General features: G+C 41.4%; 3 protein-coding genes across 4 annotated transcripts; all 3 read left to right on the plus strand.

Moving 5' to 3' along the window:
• The first annotated feature begins 3,441 nt into the window (after positions 1-3,441).
• Positions 3,442-4,343, plus strand: ccl20a.4 (chemokine (C-C motif) ligand 20a, duplicate 4). Its single transcript, XM_049598228.1, has 4 exons — positions 3,442-3,689; positions 3,845-3,950; positions 4,042-4,122; positions 4,217-4,343. The coding sequence occupies exons 1-4, from the start codon at positions 3,623-3,625 to the stop codon at positions 4,224-4,226; spliced, it is 264 nt and encodes an 87-aa protein (XP_049454185.1). The 5' UTR covers positions 3,442-3,622; the 3' UTR covers positions 4,227-4,343.
• Positions 4,344-6,355: 2,012 nt separating this feature from the next.
• Positions 6,356-14,383, plus strand: capn10 (calpain 10). Its single transcript, XM_049598937.1, has 13 exons — positions 6,356-6,651; positions 7,120-7,372; positions 7,779-7,910; positions 8,118-8,314; positions 8,465-8,688; positions 8,771-8,912; positions 9,537-9,703; positions 9,809-10,065; positions 10,145-10,347; positions 10,915-11,170; positions 12,520-12,713; positions 12,839-12,884; positions 13,326-14,383. Exons 2-13 carry the CDS (start codon positions 7,232-7,234, stop codon positions 13,353-13,355), a joined length of 1,989 nt encoding a protein of 662 aa, XP_049454894.1. The 5' UTR covers positions 6,356-6,651; positions 7,120-7,231; the 3' UTR covers positions 13,356-14,383.
• A 166-nt stretch (positions 14,384-14,549) lies between these two features.
• eif4e2 (eukaryotic translation initiation factor 4E family member 2) lies at positions 14,550-24,925 on the plus strand. 2 transcript variants are annotated; one of them, XM_049599498.1, is made up of 8 exons: positions 14,550-14,681; positions 18,182-18,293; positions 18,366-18,500; positions 20,314-20,418; positions 20,501-20,653; positions 20,746-20,882; positions 23,794-23,869; positions 24,314-24,925. In XM_049599498.1, the coding sequence occupies exons 1-7, from the start codon at positions 14,662-14,664 to the stop codon at positions 23,840-23,842; spliced, it is 711 nt and encodes a 236-aa protein (XP_049455455.1). In that variant the 5' UTR covers positions 14,550-14,661; the 3' UTR covers positions 23,843-23,869; positions 24,314-24,925. The 2 variants fall into 2 exon arrangements, with proteins under 2 accessions (XP_049455455.1, XP_049455456.1); XM_049599499.1 differs by having other exon boundaries at positions 14,635-14,681; positions 20,746-20,886.
• The last annotated feature ends 346 nt before the right edge of the window (positions 24,926-25,271 follow it).

Genomic DNA, 25,271 nt, shown 5'->3' on the forward strand with positions numbered 1-25,271 from the left:
GGCAGTTGGGGTTAAATTAAGTGGGTGTCTTCCGAAGGTACAGTGTATTACAGGAAAGGAAAAAGCTCTTTCTGTGCACATAAAGGCACGGGGGTTTGCTTTAAAACAGACTTTAAAAGTGAGTGAGTCTATCCTTTTAAGTAAAGGGATATTTTAGGAAACCAGGTTTGTGTGAGAACCAGACATCAAACGACACCTACTCACAGAAAGATGAAGGGGGTTTAGGCAGACAGCTCAGCTGTGAACTTTCAAGATGCTTTTTTCACTGCCCACTTCAAACCACTGAGAACAGTAGAAACCATAGTGAACATTCAGAACATTTCTTTAGGACCCTTTTAATTTTTTTTTTTAACCCCTTATAAGAAGTTGCTTAAGCACACATTTTGACCTGTTATAGTAGGAAAAGCACATGTTACTAATATTAACAATTGTTCTGTTACATTTGTCCCACCAAGCCATAGCAGTGTGACAGTGAGCCAGCAAGCACAATACCAGCATCCTGAAACTGAAGCAGCTAAATTAAATTCTTTTATAAAAGCTACAGCTGGTAACTTTGCGGCCAAAATGAGTTTCTCAGACATCTGGAGGGAGCTCGGAGTAGAGACGTGGCACCTTCATGTCGAAAAGGGTCAGTTGAGATGGTTCAACAGACCCCTTTTCTACTGGGGCATCTGATTGGGATGCCTCCTGGGTGCCTCCCATTAGAGGTGTTCTGGGTATGTCCCACTCGTTGGAGGCCCCGGGGTAGACCGAGAAAGATTACAACGCCTTGGGGTCCCCCAAGAGGAACTGGAAAGCATTGCTGGGGAGAGGGACTTCTGGGGTGCTTTGCTAGGCCTGCTGCCCCAGGCAACCTGACTTCGGAAATGGATGGGTGTATGGATGGAAAAAATATTTGCTGAAACTGTCACTATATTCTGAAAGAAGTACATGGTTAATGGACTGTACTTGTATAGCACATTTCTGGTCTTCCGACCACTCAGACACTACATGTGACATTCACCCATTTACACACACATCCACACACTGATGGCCGATGCTACCATACAATGTACCATCTGCTACTACCGCCGATCTTCCGATTGGTGGATGACCACGCCCTACCTCTGAGCCACAGCTGCCCAAGTACCCAAGACAGATAATCATCATGTCAGTCACTGCTTATAAACTGCTGCCAAACCGTCAAACTAGGCAGCATTGATCAAATAAATTTTGCCTAACTTTGGAGCGTTATATAACCCCCTTCTAAACGAACAACCCGGTCTCTCTCCAAAGTCGTTGAAAACCGGCTCTTGGTCTGTGACTCCTGGCATCAGACACTGACGAAAAAAAGCCGTCCTTTCACATTGAGATGATACGCAGCCATTCTCCGTTATCGTCAGGGGGAAACATGGCAGGACAACAATGAAAGTTAAAGTGGGAGAAGTCTGAGCAGGGCAGGTGTCAGGATCATCCAGCCGATGTTCACCCCCTGTATGATTGTAAAGCCAAACCCTGTACTTTTTCCCTAAATCCAACCATGTGCATTTGTTGTTGAAAGAAAAAACACGTCAATTTGTAGTGTTGTACCGACATTTATTTTGAAAGAGACTGTATGCAAACTGTACATTTCCTGTAAAAACGGAAGTGCACTTTGAAAATAGACAATGTTTGTGACACGGTGTCCCAGAACGTCAACAACCAACGCACCCAGGGTACCTTGCATGTCATATGTCGAGGTGGAAAGTCCATGACCAAACGTCCATATGTGACGAGGTCAGAGTGAGAATATGTTGCAACAAACTATGCCGACATGGTTGTTATCAATGGATGCCTTAGGTTGTCTGGTTAAACAAGATACCACCAAAATGCACCCTCTTAAAGACAATAATGTCAGATTCCAGTTATTTTCACCAGGAGGGCCAACTGTTGTATCAGGGTGGTCCTTGCCCTCCTGGCCCTCACTTGGGGGCCCTAATGGTGTCTGTAAGCAGCAACAAGGTCAGCAGGTTAGAAGAGAGAGGTTAGACTTGTACTCTGTTTTGCGATCACCGAGTCATAATAGCAAAATACCAGGGCACACTGCTTTGCAAACATTAAAAAGCTCATAATAAATGATTGCCTGGCAGCTGACGCCAGCCTTGGACTACTGTGAGCTGCCACTTGTTTTTACATGCCCTCATGAAGACTGTGAGGTGAAATACGTGTAGGCCTCTAAGCTTAGACTTTTTCATTTTTGCAAAGCAGTGTGCCTCTGTATTTTTTGGTTGTGATTTATTTATCACAAAGCAAAGCAGAAGCCTAACCTCTCTTTTCTGTTTTGGTCTCATACGTCCTTGGATGTGAACAGCACCTGTTTTTTAATACTGCATTCGTGAAGTAGCTCTTCTCAGTCAATCTACTGACATTTGCTGTTGTTATACAGGTCAGCAGGATGTTATGTCTTGAGGTATGGTTTAGGGTTGCTGACAATGTTGTTTTGCACCTTGTATACGTCTTGTTTTCGGATCTCTTGAGAAATAGATAATGATCTAAATAAGACGACCCTCTATTAAAATACTACATTCAAGATGTTACTCAACTAAAACTATTAAAAAAGCATTAGCAACTCAATGTAGTTAAAGTATCCAAAGTAACAGTATAAAAACAGCTCCTCTCAGTGTTATATTCTTGTTATATCAATCATATAATCACTTTAGTAGTGGTAGTTGTAGTTGTAGTAGTATTATACAGTAAGCATACACTCTATATGCACACAGTCAACAGTCTATGTTGATTGTGGCTCGGGCAGAAGCAAAAGCTTATACTGTGTATTCCTGTCCTACATTCCTATCAATCCAGGCTACCTTCCAAGAAAAAAAACAAACATTTGCACTGGTAACCTTCGTAAATAGCTTTGTAAACCATTGTTTTTAAAGCCAAAATTGAAGTATACGTTTTTATATATATAATGGCATTGTTTACCAACATCCAGTTGGCTAGTTTAATTTATAAACATATGTCATATTTTATAAACTGTTGCCAAGTAAAAGTAGAGGAATAAAAAAAGTACATTATTTCCCTCTGAAATGTGGAAGTAGAAGCATAAAGTAGCATAAAGTGAAAGTAATCAAATACAAATACCTCAAATGTGTATTCAAATACTTGAGTAAATGGGGACATAGTTACATTTTACCTCTGCTTATCAAATAGAGTTACATAAATAATACTTGTGGCATTTTAAAGGTATTGATTGTGTCTAATAGCGTTGACATTCAAAGAGGGAACATCACTTACTGTTACGTACAACCTTTTCCCCAGCATGACATAATGCCAGGATCTTTTTCTTTTCTTTTTTTTTTTTTTGAAATTAAGTAGCGCACGTGTATACAGCATCTCTTGATTCTTTCTATGAACCCAAAGAAAAGGGGATTTTGTGCCACTGTCGTGGGTAAAAGTACACCGCACCAATGAGGCGTGTCAAACTTCCCGCTTGACCCAGTTATATTACAACACTGGTATTTCCAGCGATAGTTCCTTGATCTGTGGAGGGGCACCACCTTTTAGAGAGTATTTAAACCTCTGTGCCAAACATTATCAACTCATCCCATCTACGAATCCTGATCAGAAAACTGATTCATCTCTGAAGAGAAGCTGTGTGAAGATGGCCAAGCTCACTGTGTGTGTCTCCATGATGCTGCTGCTGCTGGTGGTGGCGCTGAGTGAAAGCAGTGAGTATGACTTCAGCGCATCCCAGTAATATTATTGATTTAGGAGTAGCATGTGAGTTATATGCCTGTTTCTTTTCTAGATCTGTAATTAAAGTGGCTTCTTATGTTTCTTTGCCTCTTTTGACTGTAATGCTTGTTGTGTCTCTTCTTTAAAGGCCCCATGTGCTGCACAGAGTACCAAGAAAATCGAATCCCAGTGAAATTCCTCAAATACTACAAAATCCAGGAGATCACAGATAACTGCAACATCAAGGCAGTAATGTAAGACAAAAAATAATCAGTGCATCAGAAGAACAAACTATAATATAAGCTCTACTATAATGTCTTAACTTCTTCTCTTGTCTTAATACAGTTTCAAGACGGTGAAAAACAGACTGCTGTGTGCCGATCCTGACAAAAAGTGGGTTAAGATCGCCATGGAGACTGTCCCAGAGTAAGTTAATTTCTGTTCAGACAATATCTCAGCTACAACACAAAACAGACATTGTGAGTAAATCTAATGTTTTCCTTTTTGTCTTTGGAAATAGAAAAGTCTGAGCAGCGTCTTCATCTGTGGAGATCACCTGAAGAAACCACCCGAAACACACCAAGATACACAAGATGACTTTAATATATTATGTCGAAGTCAATTCATCTATTTTTGTATTACTTTCAAGCCAATAAAAAGGATATTTTTTTATAATTTGCTGTTCTTGTGTTTATCTTTTTAAGTACCTGGGTGTAATATTTTTATAGAAGTCATAAAAAACGCCACATTACAGTTTCTACACAGTCATGCTACAAAATGTTGCCGCAGTAAAAGAGCATCAGCAGTGAAGTGCACTCAAGGATTCAAAATAAAAGTAGGCTAGAGGAAATGGGGGAAATAAGGAAGAAAGAGAAGAAGGTTTCATGCTGTTGAAGGAATGATGATAGACAGATAGAAAAGTGGAAACCATAAGGAAGTCAAAAAAAGGAAGATGGCTAGAAAGTGGGGAAGTAAAATACAGTATACTTGCCATAACTAGTAAGTCCGTGGGTATATATACTCTCAATTGCCACTTTATTAGGTAACCAAAACTGAACGTGGAGGTAGGATTAATTGAAGGACTGTTGTATTAGACTGCACTAGTTTTAGCTACATGTGTCCAGAGTTGTGGACTTAAGTCACATGATTTGGATTCAAGTCCAACTCGAGTCACAATTTTGAAGACTTTAGACTTCACTTGACAAAATTTAATCATGTCTTGCGACTCAACTTTGACTTCAACATTAATGACCATAGTGTGTATAGTCTATGCCAGTGACTCATGACGTCACTTGGACTTCAGCCTTTTGACTTGAAAATACTTGATACTTTCCCCTGTGCCCAAAGACTGAAAAATGTGCTCTTTAAAAATGGGCCAATACATTAGAGTACAAAATTGATGCAGTGGTCGACAAAAATGAAATGCAGTTTGTTGCCTAAAATGTGTGGCTCGAAAATTATAGACAGAGACGCAACCACTTCCAACAAACCACTTCCAACTGAAAGCATTCATGATTGTTGTAAATGTAACATATTAGGGTATTATTCTGTTTAGGGCGCCTTCCTAGTGTAGTGGTTAGAGCACTTGTCTTCGTTGTGGAAGGTCCAGGACTCAAATCCCGCTGGGATCGACGTCCATGCGGTCACAAGAGGCTCCACCACCAAACCAAACGGGATCAGATTTACCCTGGAATCTGAGCCAAGTCCAAGTCTCAAACCCATTGTAGACGGGAGGTTTCAGACATAAAAGCGTATTCAGGGTATTACTCTGTTGTTACAGGGGAACCATGCCCATTTTCAAGATTCATACATATTATTCCTCTGGCCTAAGACAGTCTGGGTCAATCAAAAGATATTAGTAAAAATAAAAAACTCTCTTTGGATGTCATAAAGTCTAACTGCTCCATAGACAATGAAAAGTGAAAAATGTTAAAGATGACACAAAGAGCACCCAGGTGAATGCTCTGACTATATGGGTACTGAGAGCACTACAATAAAATGAAGCTCATTTGGGTATAAAAAAAGGAAACAAACATTCTGTGGATCCACAAAATCAGGCTCTCATTTATAGTCCATGGAGCAGTTTCAGACTTTATACTTGATGACATTACAACTCGTATATTTTGTATATTTGACATATATTTGTACATTTTTTGTATATTCCTCTTTCTTGTCTGATTCTTGAGTACTTATGTCAATTCTGGTACATTGAGAGCTAAGTCTACCGAAGTCAAATTCCTTGTATGTACACACATACTTGGCCAATAAAGCTGATTCCGATTCTGAAGTTTGAGACTCACTTCTCTGGTTTCTGGGTTTGAGAGAGAGAGTTGCTCATGTTCAGAAATACTGATTGAACTTTCCTAGGTCATGAGCATCTTATGACTTGTTTAGGACTCCAAACTCAAAGTTTAGGATGTGACACCTGAGTCGGGACTTGCCTGTCTTGGCTTGGGACTTGAATGCAAAGACTTGAGACTTGCTTGTGACTTGCAAAACAATGGCCTGGTCCCACCTCGGCATGTGCCTAATACGAACGCACCTTTCTTCCATGCCAACACAGTAAGACAGTGACAACACAGCGTGTAATTCACGGTACCAACAGTAGGTGGCGGCAGTGTTCAGCAGCACAGGAAGGATTCACTCTATGAATGAACCGCTGGATGCCCAACCGGAAGCGACTTATTTCTGACTGTATTTTACACTCAGCAAGATGAAATGTCTGGCTTCGATATAGCTGTTAATAATAACGAAGTCTGTCATGCGTTTGGATAAAAAATGCTCGGTATGACTGTGGCAATGGCTCTGAAACCATGATAAGATGAAGCGATACGGAGATGCTAACTATGTTACAGCTGTGCATTTCAAGCTAGCTGAAGCTAACGGTTAGCTGCTGTGTTATTATGAAGAGTGAGAGCTAACTGCGAGTGGAAAGATGATTAAAGGAGGAGAAAGGTAAGATGCAGACACGTAAAGTAGAGTCACACTATTAACCTGATATGTTTGTGACATTACATTTGAGTTTGGAGACATATTCATACAGCTTTTCTTCGTATTTCCCTGTTATTGCGGTTGTGTGTAACGTAAACAGCTAATATATGGATTTGTGCTCAACGTTACTAAAGCTGGGCGAAAACATGTTTCCCCTAAAATGACATTTTTACATATATATACACTATTATGTACCAGTATCCGTTGTAACATATTATTTATGTAATATTTGTGGACCTGTGGGGGGAAGTGAACTTAATGTATGTTGTTTAATAGTGTTGTATAGTCACAGGTAAATAAGGTTAAAGTTCCACCTCCCTACCTACATCTGCAGCAAGGTGCAGCTTCTTGTTGTTGATGTTTGCACAATACCACAAATCTCATGACTATGAAACATGACTGTTTTTGTTGCTGTTTTGTTTTTCTTTATAGGTGTAAAACAAGTGTGCAATGTCCATGGAGGCCCTGAGGATGGTCACAGCTGGCTGAGGTTCACCCACTGACCCAGCAGGTTCAATCCAGGTTGAAAGAGAAAGGAGGAGCCATGAAAGAAGAGGCAGGTAGGGCAGAGCGTGAGGCTCTGTTCGAGGACCAGGACTTCCCGTCTGACGACACATCCCTGTTCTCTGACAGCTCCACACCCATCGCAAGGTTGCAGGGACAAATCACCTGGCAACGCCCACAGGTAAGATGTAGTGCCAAAGAGGGAAGTGGAAATGCCGCTGTGTATTCCTGGGGAGTTTGTTTTGTAATCAGTTCAATGTTGAATCACCTGTCACATGCTAATGTGCTCAACCAGAGAAGGTTTTTCCCCTATTCCTGTTTGCTTATGAAAGAGTGTTTACAGGTTCAAAGGTTCAGTGGTGATGTTGTTTATTTCACAAAAAAGCAAATATATTTCATATGTTTTTCTATTTCTATATCAATCATCTTACAACCCTACAAAATAACTGCATTAAAAACAATCCTGTGAGAGGCCCTGACCTCTGTAAACAAATTTCTGCACCTCATTATTTTCAACCTCCATAACCCAAACCCCAGGGTTATTGTAAGTCAGCATGTCTCAATTTATGTCCGTTTCACACCTCCAGGAGATCTGCCAGTCACCAGCTCTCTTCCCTGACAACATCAACCTGGGTCATGCAAAACAAGGCTTATTAGGAGACTGCTGGTTTCTCTGTGCCTGCACCTTCTTGCTCAAGAACAAACATCTGCTGAACAAGGTAGAGCAACAACTGTGTACTATCAGTTCGATTTTAATAGATTTGTATTATCTGCAGCTCTGGCTTTTTACAGAATCTGGAGAAATTGATGCTGAGCATTAGAGTGCTCCAGTGGTTAGACTAAGTTGCTGTGAATGAGCATGTCATAAGCATGTTTTCTACTGTGTGTCCTACTGCTCCATTGATTTAGTCTGTGACTCTCTGCAGGTGTTGCCTCCAGACCAGCCCCAGTGGGGTGACAGCAGATACAGGGGCTCCTTCCAGTTTCGATTTTGGCAGCAGGGACACTGGACAGAGGTAACCATTGACGACCGCCTGCCGTGTATCAATTCCACTCCCTGCTTCTCACGCTGCCACTCCCCCATTGCCTTTTGGGTATCCCTGTTAGAGAAGGCCTATGCTAAGTAAGTAACCTGTGGAATTTTCTTGTCTTATGTTTTAGTTTGACCTACTGTGAACTTTGGAGGGATAGGAGGGATTTTTTGAAAGGTTTACTAACCACCTCTTTACTGAAGTGTGGAACTCCCATTTCCTGTCTCTTCCATCCCCTTTAGGGTTCATGGCTCATATGAGCGGCTGTGGGCAGGGCAAGTGTCCGAGGCCCTGGTGGATTTGACCGGGGGCCTGGCGGAGCGCTGGAGCTTGGGAGGGTCTGAAGACGAGCAGAGACCAGAGCAGGACAGTGACCAGATCAGGAGGAGAGGGCTGGACCTGAACCTTCTGTGTCCTGTGAAAGATGAATGTGCGGTTAGCTGCTCCACTCACAGCACCCCCGGAGGTCAGAAGGAAGTGTTTTCTTGCAGATAAAAATGATTTTTATCCTATATCACATCACCTTATGACCTCAATGACTGTTGTAGGTGCCAATGAGCTGAACCAGTACCATGCTCTGACTGTCATGGAGTGGTTGGATGTGAAGACGGTGTCAGAGAGCAAAGTACTGTTGCTCAGGATCAGAAATCCCTGGGGAAGATGCTGTTGGGGAGGGTCCTGGATAGGGAGGTAGGCATGTGTGTCTCCTTGTGTGTGTCATAGTTAAGATTTGATTTGTAGATATGTATGATGAAACCTCAAATGGAGTTTTGTGGAATCCAAATGCAAAGCAACCATAATGAGAATGACTGCAAAGAGACAAGAGAGACAAAATAGTTCCGCAGAAAAACGTCAAGAGATGCAAAATGACCACAAGGAGACATGAAATAACCACAAACGTGACCACAGACTAATGCAAGATGACCACAGATGCTCAACTGCCATAAAGAGCCCCAAAACAACCATAAAGTGTTGTAAAACAAGTGGTAATGTAGTTGCCAGACAGAAGATGGAGTTATGTTTGTTTTAAGAGTGCAACAGATGCAAAACAACCACTAACAGATGCACTATGACCACAAAGAGACACGCAATGATTAGCATTAGCATAACACATCAAGTCTGTAAGGGTGTTGTGCCACAGCAAGATTCATGGAAGTCTGTAGAAACTCCAGAGAATGCACTGAAGTACATTGCACACTTTATTTATTGTGTGTCTTTTAGGCACTCACATGTACACACCCATAAAGTCCACAAGTCTGTGTGTGTGGGAAAGTCCATAGTCTTCATTCACTCAGTCTACCTCTTTGTCTGCAGTGGTGCTGGTTGGAGTTCTGTCGACCCCGTTTCTGCTTTGGACCTACAAGCCAGGGTGGCTGAGGGCGAGTTCTGGTTGGATGAGACAGAATTCCTGTCCCAGTTTGATGATGTCACAGTGGGTTACCCCATCAGTGATGACGGGCACCTAAAGAGCATTTATACTGGTAATTCCCTACTTTGCTAAAGGATGTTTTAGACTTACTGTCACTGACTGTGATGTCCTTCACACCCCTTTTTCACCCTGACACCTCTCCTCTCCTCTTCGACAGGAAATCTGCTGACACACAACCATCAGCTGGCTGGCCGGTGGATAAAAGGGAGCTCAGCTGGTGGCAGCCGAAACAGCAGCAGCTATGGCAGCAACCCAAAGTTTTGGCTCAAAGTGTGTGAGAGAGGAGAGGTGCTGGTGTCCCTGCTGCAGCATAGGAAATGGAGAAACACAGAGAAATATGCACAAACGCCACTTGAAGAGAGCAAGAACATAACGCACCAGCACTACCAGGCTATTGCTCTACACATGTGGAAGGTTGGTGCTGTTGCTTATAGGGAAAAAAAAGAAATGCTTGTGTCTTTGCATCATGTCACCTGCGTTTTTCTGTCACCAGGTGGAGAAGAGGCGTTTTAATCTGAGCCGGATGTTGAACAAACCTCCTTGTGCTTCTACTCACTGCCACGCCTACGAGAGAGAGGTGGTTCTCCACGGGGAGCTGGAGCCTGGATACTATCTGCTGATCCCCAGCACCTACCAGCCAGGAGCTGAGGCCCGCTTTCTCATCAGGGCCTTTTCCTCCTCTACCACATCCCTCAGGTGAGGACAGATGGAGAAAGTGAACAAGCTCATCTTGTCTAGGGTAAAAATGACAGGAAACACACAGCATATCCAGGCTGTGTTTCTTTTTTTATAATAAAACCTTCATTTCATTCCATCTTCAAAAAGTTCAGGTACTTTTCGAGATGTGTGCAGATGTTGTTTTTCTGTGGAGTCCAAAATGTGTCTCCACAATGTCTCCTTCCAAAATCAAAGTAAAATGGCATTAGTTGTTTTGCCCATTCATCAACGTTGTTATCTTTGAGATTCCTTAAACATACAGTACGTTAAAATGACAACAGTATTATTAAATGTTATGTTCTGTAAATTTTTGCACATAATTCATTCATTTGAGATCTTGATTAAAGATTTATTTGTTCATACAAACTTTCTCCAGGATTTCCCATAAAAATGAATGACAGCAAGTGAACAGTGACATCTGCTGGTCAATATGTGACCCACACATTTTTTCAAAAGATGGATTTTCCTTCTTCCACATTCCACCAGGGAAACTGCTATGACTGAATCAACTTATTCATGACATAACAATGTTGTGTTCCTCCCCAGTGCCCTGAAAAGCCCAGCACCTTCACTGCCATTGACAACAGATGGAGAGTGGGAGACCAGTTACTTCCGGGGCTCGTGGGTGGAGGGAAGCACGGCCGGAGGAAGCAGGAACTTCCTGTCTCACTGGCAGAACCCCTGCTTCCCTTTTACAGTGTGTGATGAGTCAGCAGTGACATCAGGAGTGAATGTCAGGATTACCCTGCACCAGAGCCGCCCTGACACCGACCTGCACCCTATTGGCTTTCACATTTATAAGGTCAGTCAAACATTAAGGGAGAATACCGGTGTCATTTAGAGATACGGACCATTTACTTCTGTGTATGGGCGTCAGTTTTTCCCAGCTGCTTTAGAGAAGTGGCCGGATGTCTGTGATTGTAGATGTGTATATGGTAACATATGAATTCAGACATGTTATTGAAGACTGATATCAGCCGGCATGATCATGAACATCCCATCGTTACCCACTAGACACTAGCATGTAATTGAAAACATTTCTGTCTGGACTAATGATAATTAGACCTGTGCCCTCTGTTTATGATGCTGAAATTTGCACTCTCACAGCTCTCCCTAAGTTGTGAATTACATGCAAACACTAGGCATTGTGGATATGAGAGAGAGCTACATGTCTGTTGAAACACTTATCAGTAACATGTAAGTCCTTGACTTCATGTCACATTGCCACACCTTGGCTTTTGTTGAAACAACGCCTGTGCATGTGTGTACAACTCCCTTAACTGATCACAACACAGTCTGCACAGTGTGTAATCTTGTGATCTATGCACTGTTTACTCATTGTGTCTGTTTTAACAAAGCCTTGTTTGATCCTAGCTTGACATTTCTACAGATGTTTTTATGTCTGTGAAGATGTTTTTCATGATGTACAGCAACCAACTGCCTCTTTCACAAGAGAAAACAAGCACTCATATACAGTATTTGTTTGCTTTACTTTTAGGCAATGTGCACTCTAATCAACCTGAATGTCTTGAAAACATCAATATAGAAGTGCCAGGGGTTAGCTCAACAAATAATTAGCTCTTGTAGTCCCAAACAGATAAAAATGGGTGACCTCTGGCTCACCTGGTGGAGTGTGTGCCGTATAAAGGCTGGGTCCTTGGGGGTCTGGCCTGCAGCCCGTTGCTGCATGTCATCCCCTCTCACTACCCCCTTTCCTGTCACTGTCCAGGTGTACTATCGTTAAAGCATCAAGCCACCCCCCCCATAAATAATCCTACAAACAGATCTAACATAAAAGAACAACAAAGCATAAAAAGGGAAACATTTTGTGTATACTTTTTCTTAATGAACTTTGATAATAATACAGATATCTTAAGTTATGCTGATTGACTCTTGAAATAATTACTGTCTCAAAATAATGAGGAACAATACTAACTCATAACTCAAAAGTTTCTCATTATAATGACTTATAGGATCCCTTTTTCCATCACACTGGTGAAAATGGGCTTCCACAGCAAAAAACTATCACTGCTGTAAAGGATTAAAATATAAAAAAGAAAATTAAAGTACCCTCTGTATACTATGTGTTATGGCAAAATAGCTAATGATCGTAGTTCCACAGTATCTGAGCATTTGATCTTCACTTCACAGTTCCCAGAAGGGGAGTCAGAGCAGACGTTACCCAGGGACGAGGATCCTGCGGCCAGTTGTGTCCCCCACTGCTACACGCAGGATGTCAGTCTGACCTGCTGTCTTTCCCCTGGAGCTTACACCATAGTGCCATCCACCTATCAGCCCGACTGCTCAGCAAACTTCACCCTCAGCCTGGCTCGCAGAATACACAGGTTGGCTCCGCTCTTTTGTCTTAATCTTGTTATCAGAGCGTGACTGTGCAGTTATAGCAGTAGCTTTAAATATTATTATTATGATATCATTGTTGGACATAAAGACGGGTGTGTGTCTCTTTCAGGAAAGTGGTGAAAAGCCAGGAGAGTCTGGGTCGAGCCATTCAAGAGGTGAGTTAATTGAAGTAACTTAGTAGGTATCCAATGAAATGACACACACACTAGATGGCTTAAGGATGCAGCGTTTTCAACACAGAAACTTCAAAATAAAAGCACACAACCAAAAGGATTATTATAGTTTTAAACCATTAATCAAAAACATAATCTACAGTTAAATATGTATAAGTTGTATCCTTGGTGTTATGTTACACTGTGGTGAAGAAACAAGCTGTGCCTCTCAGGCAGCACATCCCCTCACCTTCAACAAAGCTCAACAAATCCAATGGTTGTGTTCCTGCAGCCTGACAGCTAGTCCTGCCTCCAGGACAGTTCGCTGGAAGAACTTCCCTTATTTCTACCTTAAACCCATATTTTTAAGTGTGTGATTGTGGTGAGAGGAAGGCAGCACTGAATGATCACTCTGTCTTGCTTTTGTCTCTTCCTGGGCGGCAGATCTCTCACATCTCTTTGATGCAAAGCTAGTTCTCTGGGACTGTTGCTGCTCCACTAACGTCGGCTCACCTCCTGGTGCCTCTTGGCCCATGATGAAAGAACCAGTTCTCCCATCCACCCTCACCATGGAGGCTGTGTGTATGTGTACCACCAGTGGCTGAGAAGGCAGGCGGGCAGATTGAGTGGGAATGTGTGTGTCGGGAATCCTGGAAACCCCTTTATCCTGAACTGCTGAGGCTCAGGGCTGATGGGCAGCCACAAACTCATCGGCGATTAGGACATCAGAGGTTGTCGGTGGGCTGGGCTGCTAATGAAGTATGACGGGACTGGCTGGTGTAAACAAACAGCCGCCATTGAAGAGGGCCGCCGCTGCTCTTGCTCATTCACTCACTGGTGCGCCTGCCGGCCCGGAACAAAGGGCCCTCTCATGAAGGTCCTCACAGAGGCACAGGGGGCAAGGGGCGAGGGGATGGTCTCCGACGGCAGAGCCAACCAAACCACACCACACCATACCGTGCCATACCATGCCAGAGCTATTCTCCCATCCCTCACCCCCAGACGCTGCTCCTTACCTAGCTTGCATTGTTTGTCCCTAGACAGTAGACACAGGGTTTTCACAGTCCCCTGTCCCCAAATATGCTCATCATCCGGACTAACAGTGAAGTCAGGCTGGACCCTAAAGCAGTCCACTTTGTTCCTGACTCCATCCTCACCCCCTCAGCTCCCTTTTTGTCCCTCCAGACTCGGTCCACAGCTCGGCCTGGACCTGAACAGAGCCATAGTTTGAAGTTGCCGCAAGAACAGATGACAAGCGGATGGGTGGAAGGGATGAAACGAGGGATGCGGCACATCAGAGAAGGCCGGTTCATATGAAGAAGCCGCCGGTTTCTTTTTGTGTTGAGGCTGTGTTTGTGTGGTGGTGTATGCCTGCTGGAAGCCATGTCTGTGTGTGGAAGTCACAGGGTTTCTGATTATTTATTGGAGCCAGAGACTTTAACAAAGCTATAATTAACTGATGAGAGAGGTACTGAGCTGTGTATTTATTATGTTTAGGATGAATAAAATATGAAAACATAACTTGGTGCTAATGTGTCCCATATATATATTTATGTGATTTTGGCTTCATATGTTTATATATTTACATCATGCATGTTTCCGGTGAGTATTAAACGAATACATTTAATCAAACACCGAGATGAACAAGTGTCACCCGCACGTTCATATCCACGACAGACACACGGCGTGCGCGTCCACGTGCGTCCACTGTGCGCGCCGCCGTTCCTGCGGAATTCAGGAGGCAGTGGTCGGACTCCGAAAGACTCCTACCTAGAAAATAATGAACAACAAATTTGACGCGTGAGTAATCAAAAGTTTCTGTGTAATATGTGCCAGGGAGTGGGCCCTTCAGTCGGGACTGCAGATTCACGGGAGATAGTGACGTTAATGAAAGCTGTTGCATGTTTAAAAATACAAGAGAGAGGTGTGTCAGCTTTATTGCATGGTCCTGCATGCTCTGTGAAACCTTAGACTTACATGTCCACGAGAGAGAGATCCACACACACACATGCACATACACACACAGGTGCATTTGAAACTAAGGTAAGCAACAGCAGTGATTAATAGTATTTCATAATGGGAATTGTGCTGTGTTGCTAGCTTTAGCTTAGCCTAGCGGAAGGCGGACAGGCCCCGAATCCTCGGTGTAGTAGTTGCTGCGAGGCGGGGGAAGGTGCGCGCAGTGTCGGCGTAAATTAGACTCCCATGTCCCTAAAATACGGCTAGTTAGCTAACAGTGCATTGCAGGATATTCACGGTCAGAGTAGGTTAAGTGCAGGGCTGGACGTGTGTATGATAAACCGCTAACATATTTGTAGTTTATTGTTAAAAAGCACACTCAGTTGACAGTTTTTAGGCTACCTAGCTAAAACAAATGCAGTATGATACAGCAGCCCTGTAGTGAATCATACCGTCATGACGGTTCTAATGTTTTAGGTTTTATTTATACAAAAGAGAGCACACCGAATATAGATATTGTTTCCATAATATAGAAGAATTCAACAGCACCACAAACAACAGTTTAAACACATTTGTAACTTTGGTAATGCTTTGTAAATAATAAATTTAAAGGTCCATCGTGTACAATTTGGGTGGCTATTGTGGCAGCTAGCGATAAGGATTGTAGATTGTAACCAGCTGAACTTCTCCCGGTTAGAATTTCTGCAGAGTTTGTTGTTGAGGAGGTTTTTACTGGAAGCTAAAATATTTGCAGAGGTCGGCAAAATAAACGGATCTGGTGGTTTAAACTAAACTTTAAAAAAATTAGGGATGGGGGGGAAAACATCGATACAGCATAGTATCACGATTTTTTTTGTGGCAATAATGTATTGTTACGCAGTGCCAAATATTGATTTTTTTTTTTTTTTTTTTTACAATTATATGAATTATTAATATTACAAAGCATACAAATTAAACTTTAGGTAGCCTAATAGAACAATATAATCAGCTTTTTCAGTCCACTAGATACATGTTGTTGCTGCAGTAAAAATGGCTGAAGTGAGATGAACAGACTGAAAACTTTATTTTATTAGATAAAACAGATGCTTAAGTTTTCCTTTGGGGGGACAAAATTTACAGTTGAAAAAAGGTAACAAATTGCACTATATTTTATTGCAGTACTTATCGCTATAATCTTGTATAGTGATTTAAGTATTGTGATAATATCGTACCATGGATCCTCTGGTAATTCCCACCCCTTGTAAAAACACTGAATAACTTCACAAATTAGTGATTCTCCTACTTTGTTTGGCCCCCTGCAGACAGCCTGCTTGCACAGCATCTGCAATTATGTGGTCACCTACTTTCTCTGATAACTTACCGTTTGCTGACGTTATTTCTGATCCATACGTTCAGAAAGGTTTTTACCTCCTCCTGCTCCTCCTCTCCAAAACAAACTACCTGGTGATTCAAACTGGTAAAAATGCTGATTAAAGCAATTTCATGTCACAAATCAATGTTTCTCCAACAGTACTTGGCATGTCAGAGATCAGCTGCTAACCTAGCACCCGCTTATCTCTGCTCACCTTTTTAATTTTATAATTTCAAAGGTTTTTACAGGAGGTTCAGAAGGTGTTTACTGGGAGCAGAATTATCGGCAGAGGTCTCGTCCTCTATAAGATAAATGGATCCAGTGATTTTAAACTGGTAAAAACAGTAGATGAAGCAGTTTCACGTTTAAAAATCTGCGTTTTCTGATGCTCTTGTCACAGAGGGGCTGCTGACTACAGTGGATGATGGCAAAATTCAAATGGCCCTATCTAGAGCTAGTGTTTGGTTAGTCTGTTCAGGGCCACTGTAAAAACATGGTGATGATAGATATGAAGGGCTCATTCTAAGGTATCGAAAAAAACAACAACCCCACAATGGTTGTTATTTTCAGGTGATTATACGCTAAAGAAAACATAATTATTGTATTGTATTCCATTCCTGCCAATATATCACCCTAAATTCTACACACTGGACCTTTAATACGTTTATTTATATAGCACCTTTCAAGAGCAAACATCACATCGCACTTTACAACAAGGAACAAAGTAGCACGTAAAAGACAAAAGAGCAGACAGGAAAATACAGACATCATGCTTAAACACAAAACACATTAAAAACTAGCTAAAAGCAAGACTACACAAATGGGTCTTGAGCTGCTTTTTAACAGTGTCCAGAGTGTCCTTAAATCTTAATTCTGATGGGAGAGAGCTTCAAAATTTAGGAACTTTAGCCTCAGTAGTAGTAGTCTCCAGGGATAGACCGATATGGATTTTTTAGGGCCGATGCCGATACCGATTTTTTTCCATCACCCTTAGCCGATGACCGATTATGGACTGCCGATTTTATTGAGCCGATATTTGGGGCCGATACTGCTTTTGCTCCCTCAATTTACATAAAAAAAAATGACACAATGATAACAAATATTACAGGTCTCAAGTTTAAAATAAGAAACATTTATTGAACAGTAAAAAATACTAAAACAAGATGGAAAGTTGAGGTAAGACAGGTAGAATATTATTATTATTATTATTATACATTCAAATAAAAAAAGAGTTCAATGCTCTTAAATCTTTCAGTAATGTCTTTATAAAATAAACAAATATTTAAGCTGAAGTATAAATAAAACAACAACTACTGTACACAGTAGGATTCAACAGCTTTGTTCAACTTAACCACATACTTTCAAATGAAAAAAATGCCAGGGAAAAATAAATCCGCAAACCCATGCGCGTATCGGCCAATGCCGATACAAGTAAAAAACTCAAATATCGGCCCGATATATCGGCCGGCCAATGTATCGGTCTATCCTTAGTAGTCTCTGTATGTCTTGAGCTTGGCATGAGGAACAATCAAGAAAGGAGAGGACCTCAATGACCTGCTGCTTATGTAGGGCTGCAGTAGTTCTTGAATGTAGGCGAGCGCCTGACCATGAGATCACAAGAATATTGAACTAGATTCTGAATTTGATCAAAATGGGCGTAACAAGATCTTTTGGAGGAGCTGGTCAAAAGCTTTGCAGCAGCACTTTGCACCACTTGTAGGCAATATAGGGAAGTCTTACTAAGACAGGGGAAAAGGGAATTGCAGTAGCCAAGATGGAAGGAAATAATGAATAATCATCTCAACTCAGCTGGGGACTCAATGGGCCTGAGTTGAGCAACTCTACTCAGCTGATAGAAACAGGAGCGAACCAAACAATTAACATGCTGGTGAAAATTCAAAGCCTGGTCCATATTAGACTGCATTAGTTTTAGCACAGTATACCTAATTGTCTGTCAACAGAGCTTTAATTCCCTGTGTTTCCAATCCAGCTTGAAAGATGATGACAGTGGAGACCACGACCAGGACCAAGGCTCACCGAAAGACAGTGAGAAGGAAAAAACCGAAGACGAGGAAAAGGAACAGAACACCTCCAAGAAAAAGGTCAGAGTTTTAACGAATGACTCGTGTGGGTGTAGCTTCCAGTTGGCTCAACCGCTCTCTTTTTCTCTGCAGATGGTGGTGCCAGGGGCAGGAGAGCACCCTCTTCAGTACAACTACACCTTCTGGTACTCCAGACGCACTCCAGGGAGACCGGCCAGTACTCAGAGCTACGAGCAGAACATTAAACAGATTGGCAGCTTCGCCTCGGTAATGCCCACCATGCACTATAAGACTTTGAAAATACTTTTAAAAGACTAAAATCTGACACGTTCTCACATCTGAAGTCAGTGTGAGTTTTTAGTCACACACTAAAAGATTTTGAAAAGACTGGGAATCACTATTTGCAAAGCTACAGCTAGATTCCCTTTGAGATTATTTCCCATCCTGCTCCTGGTGGAAAATATCACACCAAACTCCCTTTAAGAGATTTGACATATGAACAGTTCCTTACAAGTCGGCAAAAACACAAAAACACACGGCATCAGTATAATCCATAAAGATAAACTTTACATTTTGGATTATGTTGCCCCAACTTGGTACCAGCCCCTGGTCGGAAACTGTGGGAATTAGAGGTTAACCGTTTCCAAAAGTAAGAGTTCGCCCTAAAATAAGTGCTGGTTGGTGGATCAGATACACGCCGAATTAAACACAGACCCTTGTTCACTCCAAATCTCCCCCAGTTTCTCCTCCTTTACCACAGTCCAAGAGAATTGAGTCTTGTTCACATATTTGCCAATCCCCAGAGTTTCCTCCATGTTTACATTCTACCCGGTTCGCTGCTTCTTTTTTGGTGCTGAAGAAAGCTCAGCTGTTGGTTGTTATAGTGTTCATGTCCTTGAACTTAACTATGTACATGAACCAAGACTAAAAACCTGCTAAAATACTAATCATTGCATGTAGGGCTGGCCTCCACTAAGAATTTTCCTAGTCGCCTAATAGGCGTCATTTAGAGCCATTAGTCGCCCGCATGTTGAAAAATATTAATGTAATTAATAAATGATATATTTTGGGCGGGGCAACACAATGGTTTGGGTTGAAGGTGTGAGAAAGAATAGTATCAATAACATTGTTAACACTGTGCTACATTACAGAGAAATACAAAACCGTACTAATGAACCTTCATTAATATAGGCCTATATTTTATCTCCAAGTGCACGTCACACACTGAGCGAGCCGCCTGTTCATGACGCTGTGGGCTAATGGGCATGTAGCTACTTCCATGTTTCAGATGATACGTCATGTTTGTAGTCGACCAATGAAGATGAGTTTACATATCACCTTGGGTTCGTCCTTCACCTTCTCAAAATGATCCCACACTTTGGATTTCCTGCCCGACATGTTATTAACTAGCCTGTGGAATAACCGCAGGTACCAGCCCTGGAAATTAGGGGCTGTACACATGCCGCGTCTTTACCCACCTGTGAGGTTGGATGCTGGAAGCTGCTCTTGTGCCTTTTGTATGCCAGCTTTCAAGTGCTTGGTGGCAGGTTGCTTTTGAGGTTGCTAGTCAACCTTAACAAGCATCAAACAGCCTATTTACCTGAAATCCTGGGTAGCCCTGCACTAACATGATCAACTTTGCCATATTTATGAGACTGAATATTTACAGAAGAAGGGAATGATATCTGTCGGCTGTGATTGGTTTGTAATGTGACTCCTGCCTGACTGCTGAGCATGGCCACTTCCTGTGTCTGTCCTTTCAAATTAAATCCCCACATGGTTCAGTCATATAGGTTTTGATTTATTTTGACAAGGCACAGCTCCTGATAGAGTTTCACTTACTTAAGACAGCTTGAACTTACCACCTTACGCAAATGGTAGCAGTAACAGGAGTATACATGAAGAAGAACTAATGATTTTATTCTGACATTGGAAATTTGTCTGCAACAGTGAAATAGCTTGAAGAGTAATTTGGATGCTCTTTGCTTTTGTTTATCACTGTAGCCAGACACAGCACAAATTTATAAATACAATCTCATCCAGACTCATGCTGATATAAACATCTCTTGTCAATCCCAAGGTGGAGCAGTTCTGGCGTTTCTATAGTCACATGATCCGGCCAGGCGACCTGACAGGCCATAGTGACTTCCATCTCTTCAAGGAGGGTATTAAACCCATGTGGGAGGTGAGTACTCTGAGATCTGAACTCTATCTTGTCATACATTGAATCTATTTCGTTTTCTGAACCACACCTGTGTTGTTTTTAGGATGATGCCAACAAGATGGGTGGGAAGTGGATCATCCGATTGAGGAAAGGCCTGGCGTCTCGTTGCTGGGAGAACCTGATCCTGGCCATGCTCGGGGAGCAGTTCATGGTTGGAGAGGAGATCTGTGGGGCCGTGGTGTCAGTACGCTTCCAGGTGAATACACAGACACACACATATGTTATACCTAGTCCCACACTGCCTATTTCAGTAAACTCAGACATGCATCCCCTGCTTCTTTTCTCCAGGAGGACATCATCTCCATCTGGAACAAAACAGCTAGTGACCAGGCGACCACCGCCCGCATCAGAGACACCCTGCGTAGAGTCCTCAACCTGCCTCCCAACACCATTATGGAGTACAAGACTCACACAGACAGCATTAAGTATGTATGTCTCATCGTTTTATTATTTTCTCTCTCTCTCTCTCACGTAAATGTATGCATGATCACAAACTTCACGTTTTCTCACATTTCTGTTGGTGTTACACTCTAACTATAATGAATTAAAGTTGTTACAGGGAGCACAACGATATAAAACAGTGCTAATGTTACTCACAACTTAAACAGATATAGGGTTGTGGTAATATTTTTTTAAACCAAAAATTCAAACATTTAAGATTTGGTGCTTCTAATTTGAATATATTTGGGTTTTTGACTGTTGGTTTGAAAAAACAGTAAGTTCAAGAGAGGCTGTGGTAAACTGTGATTTTTCACAATTTTAATGCAGTAATGATTTCCTAATTAAATGCTTTCATTACAACATTTACAACTATCAAAAGGCAGACAAATCTGTTTTGAAGTTAGATATAGTATTTAGATGAAAATGCTTACTAATCTTATGCTGTGTCTCAAATTGTGTACTTCTGTCCTTACACTTAATATTTTCAGTGCATAAGTGCGTTCATAGTGAGAAGTATGGAAAAATGCAGTGCACTTTGAGTACCTGGATGGTGCACTCAAAACGGTTAAGAAGTTGAGTGTGGGACTATGGAGACTTCTCGTCCTCAGTGGTCGCCATCTTGGCTACATAGCTGAAGGGGAGGGACTGTTACACCCGCAAACGTAATAACAGCCCACAAACGTAATAAACCACAAACGTAATACAAAACTGCAGCTTTGAATGTAATAATCCCACAAATGTAATAAATTTCCCATTAAATCCGTATTAACAAGAGGCAGAAGAAAATAAAATAAATCCAATTAAACAACATATTTGCTGCCACAGAGTAATTCTGTGAACTGACAAGGAATGACCTGTGTGTGTGTGTGTGTGTGTGTGTGTGTTTCTGTAAGTTATTTCTAACTTACTCAGAACACTGCTCTGTCACTTTCTGACCCGCCCCACCCGTTGCTTGTCAACACACGCATCACTATTGGCAGGTGTATAAGTAAATAAACAACAACAACCACAAAGATTATTATTCAGTCTCATATTACATCTGTGGGAAGTTATTACAGTTTAGATTTTCACCTTCCCACATATGTAATAATTTCCTGCAAATGTAATAGTTATTACATTTGCGGAAAATTGTGTGTTACGTTTGTAGTAGGCAGCTGCTATTACGTTTGTGGGAAATTTATTACATTTGAGGGATTATTACATTCAAAGCTGCAGATTTGTATTACATTTGTGGTTTATTACGTTTGTGGGCTGTTATTACGTTTGCGGGTGTAACAGGGACCACTTTTCAAACTGGAAATAGGGCCGAGGACTGTGCGACCGTGAACGTCGCTGCATTGTACAAATACATGTGTTTTGTGCACTAAGCACCACTATACCGTTGTCTGATATAAGCCAGCAGTATGTTTATTGGGTTGATTAGGCAGTCTGTGATGATTTGGTACCTCGAATGATAACGCGAATGCTAATGCTAGTTTGCCAACTAGCTAATTTGCTGTCGTCATTTCCGGTGATTGCACAATGGCCGTGTTTGGTTTGAGACAACACTACCCTGTCGAAGTACACAGTGCACATAGTATACTACATGGAAGTGTACTAACGGAAGTATGTGATTTGAGACACAGCATTAGTCACACTTCAGTCATCTTTATCCTTCATAGTTTTAGTTGACAAAAAGTCATTACAGTTTAGTCAACAACTTCTAGTCAAAATGTTTCTCTCTTTAATTAAATTAGGCTAATACAGTTATCGGAAATTGTAATTAGGGTGTGACAGATTGTATCAGGTGTTGAAATTTCATTTCAATTATTTCTCATCGTTTGAAAGCTCAAAACCTAAAACCTTGAGAATATAAATAACTAAATTGAGAAAAATACACAACTGTTTGTACTCAGGTTCACTGTTGACTCTTGACTTTACAATCTCATTGTTAAGAAGCAGAAAATTAACTTTATTTTAGGCTGATTTATCTTTAAATCTTCAAAATGTTAATCTGGAGGTTCAAACTCATCTCCTCTCAGTCAGTGATTTAAATAGCAATGTTTAGCTCTGTCTGAGAAATCTCAGCTTAGTTCAGACTGTTGACTCACAGCACCTACCTTTCTGTCAAGCTAACAGCCACCGCTGCGAACAACAAACTTCACAAATTTATTCAACAGCTCCAGCGTCCACAGCCAGACACACAGCTGCTTATTTACTGCCAGATTACAGCTCACAACTTGTGCTAATGGCTGATGCTGCTCTATCATCCTGGCTCCAACTACTTACTGCTGTTCATCAACCAGTTAGTGCTCCAGTCTCGTACTGCTCATACAGTCTGATAGTCCACCACTAACATTTTGGCCCTATTTCATGTTGTCATGGAAAAAAGGTTGTTAGCAAATATTTTTTGCTGTTTCGGGGTATACATTATAAAAGAGAGACAAGTAAGATACAAACATGTGCAGCTCCATCACGTTTCATTCGCTTTTGCAGTAAACTGATGCACTTCAGTCAGACAAGTCACATTTCAAATGTTTATTTCAACAGCAGAACATAGTTAGAGTTTGGCATCTAGTCTCAGGCCCCATCACTCCCTGCAGATAAGTTCATATGAGATACTGGGAAGGGATGATTGAATATTTCCCCCCTTGCTGGAGCCTGCAGGGGGACACCGAGGTGGAGGTGGTTTCTGAAAGAGCAAGCAGCGGTACTGATGCAGGGCAGCAGCGCTTCGACGAGGCATAGGGAGAGCTGGGAAGGTTTTGCAGCTTAAATAGCCTGCCAGAATGATGAATGACTGCCTAAACTAGCTCGCAGGCGGCAGTCCGTTTGTGATCCTCCCACCGAAAAGGCCTAAATATCCAAACGTTTTATTTTGAATGATGATGTGCTGCATCCTTTGTTTTTTTACAGAGCATGGGAAGACTTCCATGGACTGGTGAATGCTAGTGGCGGACGTTAGCCCCGCAAACAGAGAACCTCTGCCAGAGTAAGAAATGTTGATGATTTTAAAACTAGTTCAAAGTGAAAGAAATAGTTTTTCTCTGATGTACTTTGCCTCATTCTAATGTTATTTGTTACGGAGTCATAAGAATGTGATATTAAAGATGAAATCTGCAAAATATAAGAAAATAAATGTGGGTAAGAATTAGTATAAATAAAGGGATAAAAATAGATACATAAAACAAATATAGTATATATTTTTTATAAAAAATAAAAAAAATATTCAGGAAAAAAATAATGGGTTTATATGCAAAAATTATTTTATAATTATTTTATTTATTTATCTTTATAGTTCCATATTTTATTTGCTTATTTATTCTTTTACTTCTTCCTCTTTTTTCCACATTTATTTTCTTATTCTTTTATAGATTTTTTTTTTTTTTGGGGTGCCCCTATAACTCCATACTTGATCTCTGTTTGTGTTGTGTAGGTGTGTGTATATGTGATGTGCTGGGGGATGTCGAGTCCAGGGAAGGATACCTCTACGTGGATTGGCACTGTGTAACAAGAAGACAGAGCAAAGGCAGGAACAGAGGCAAGAAGACCATTCCTTCTCTGAGTCTAAAATTGGAAATGAACAGAAAAGCCTGTCAACAAAAACACTGAACTAAGCCGAAGAGAGAAATATGCGTTATTTTTAATCAACCAGAGAAGAATGAAGCCTCCAGTTTTTATTTTTTATTTTTGTTAATGCAAGGTGTGACATCTGTAAACTTGCCACCAGAGGGAGGCCACGTGACTGGTGTTTGCTGATCTGGTCATTAGCTGTTAACAAAGTGTACTTGACAAAATACAACAAAACCAATATGTTACAATACTATTTCTGGATTCATCGCTTAACATAACATCACACACCTCCTGCTGTTTAAAATTAGTCTGTGTTAATCTGTTTCATTGGGACTCAAACAGGGTTGCAGGTAGATGTTATTTTATTACAGTGCTGTATTTTAACTACGATTTCTCTGGTCATTTCGAACTAGAATGATTACTATTATTGTGTACGATATATTTGTAAATACAGTCCATGTCAAAGATCACTAAACTGAATCAGCAGTGATTCTCCATCTTTGATCTGGAAGTTGAATCCCAAAGGATGAGGACCATCCTGTGTTGGGCAGAAGGTTGTATAACCGGCATCTTAAGAATGGACTGCCAAGCTGCCTAAATCACTGTGCCTGGCCTCGAGCCCGACCCCGAACCATTTTTTCCCTTTTGTCTGTTTTGTCTTTATCCCGCCTTGAAAGAATCCAAGGGACGGGGCTCTGCTTTAATGTCCTCGACGAAAGGTGTACAAGCGTCCTGTAACACTGACCTTCACTCCTTTTTTCCATTTTGTAGTAAAAGAAATGAGACTGGACCCCGGATCAGGGTCTGTTACAGTTTTTATC

Source organism: Epinephelus fuscoguttatus, linkage group LG15, assembly GCF_011397635.1.
Source record: "Epinephelus fuscoguttatus linkage group LG15, E.fuscoguttatus.final_Chr_v1".
In the NCBI taxonomy this organism is placed as follows: domain Eukaryota; kingdom Metazoa; phylum Chordata; class Actinopteri; order Perciformes; family Serranidae; genus Epinephelus; species Epinephelus fuscoguttatus.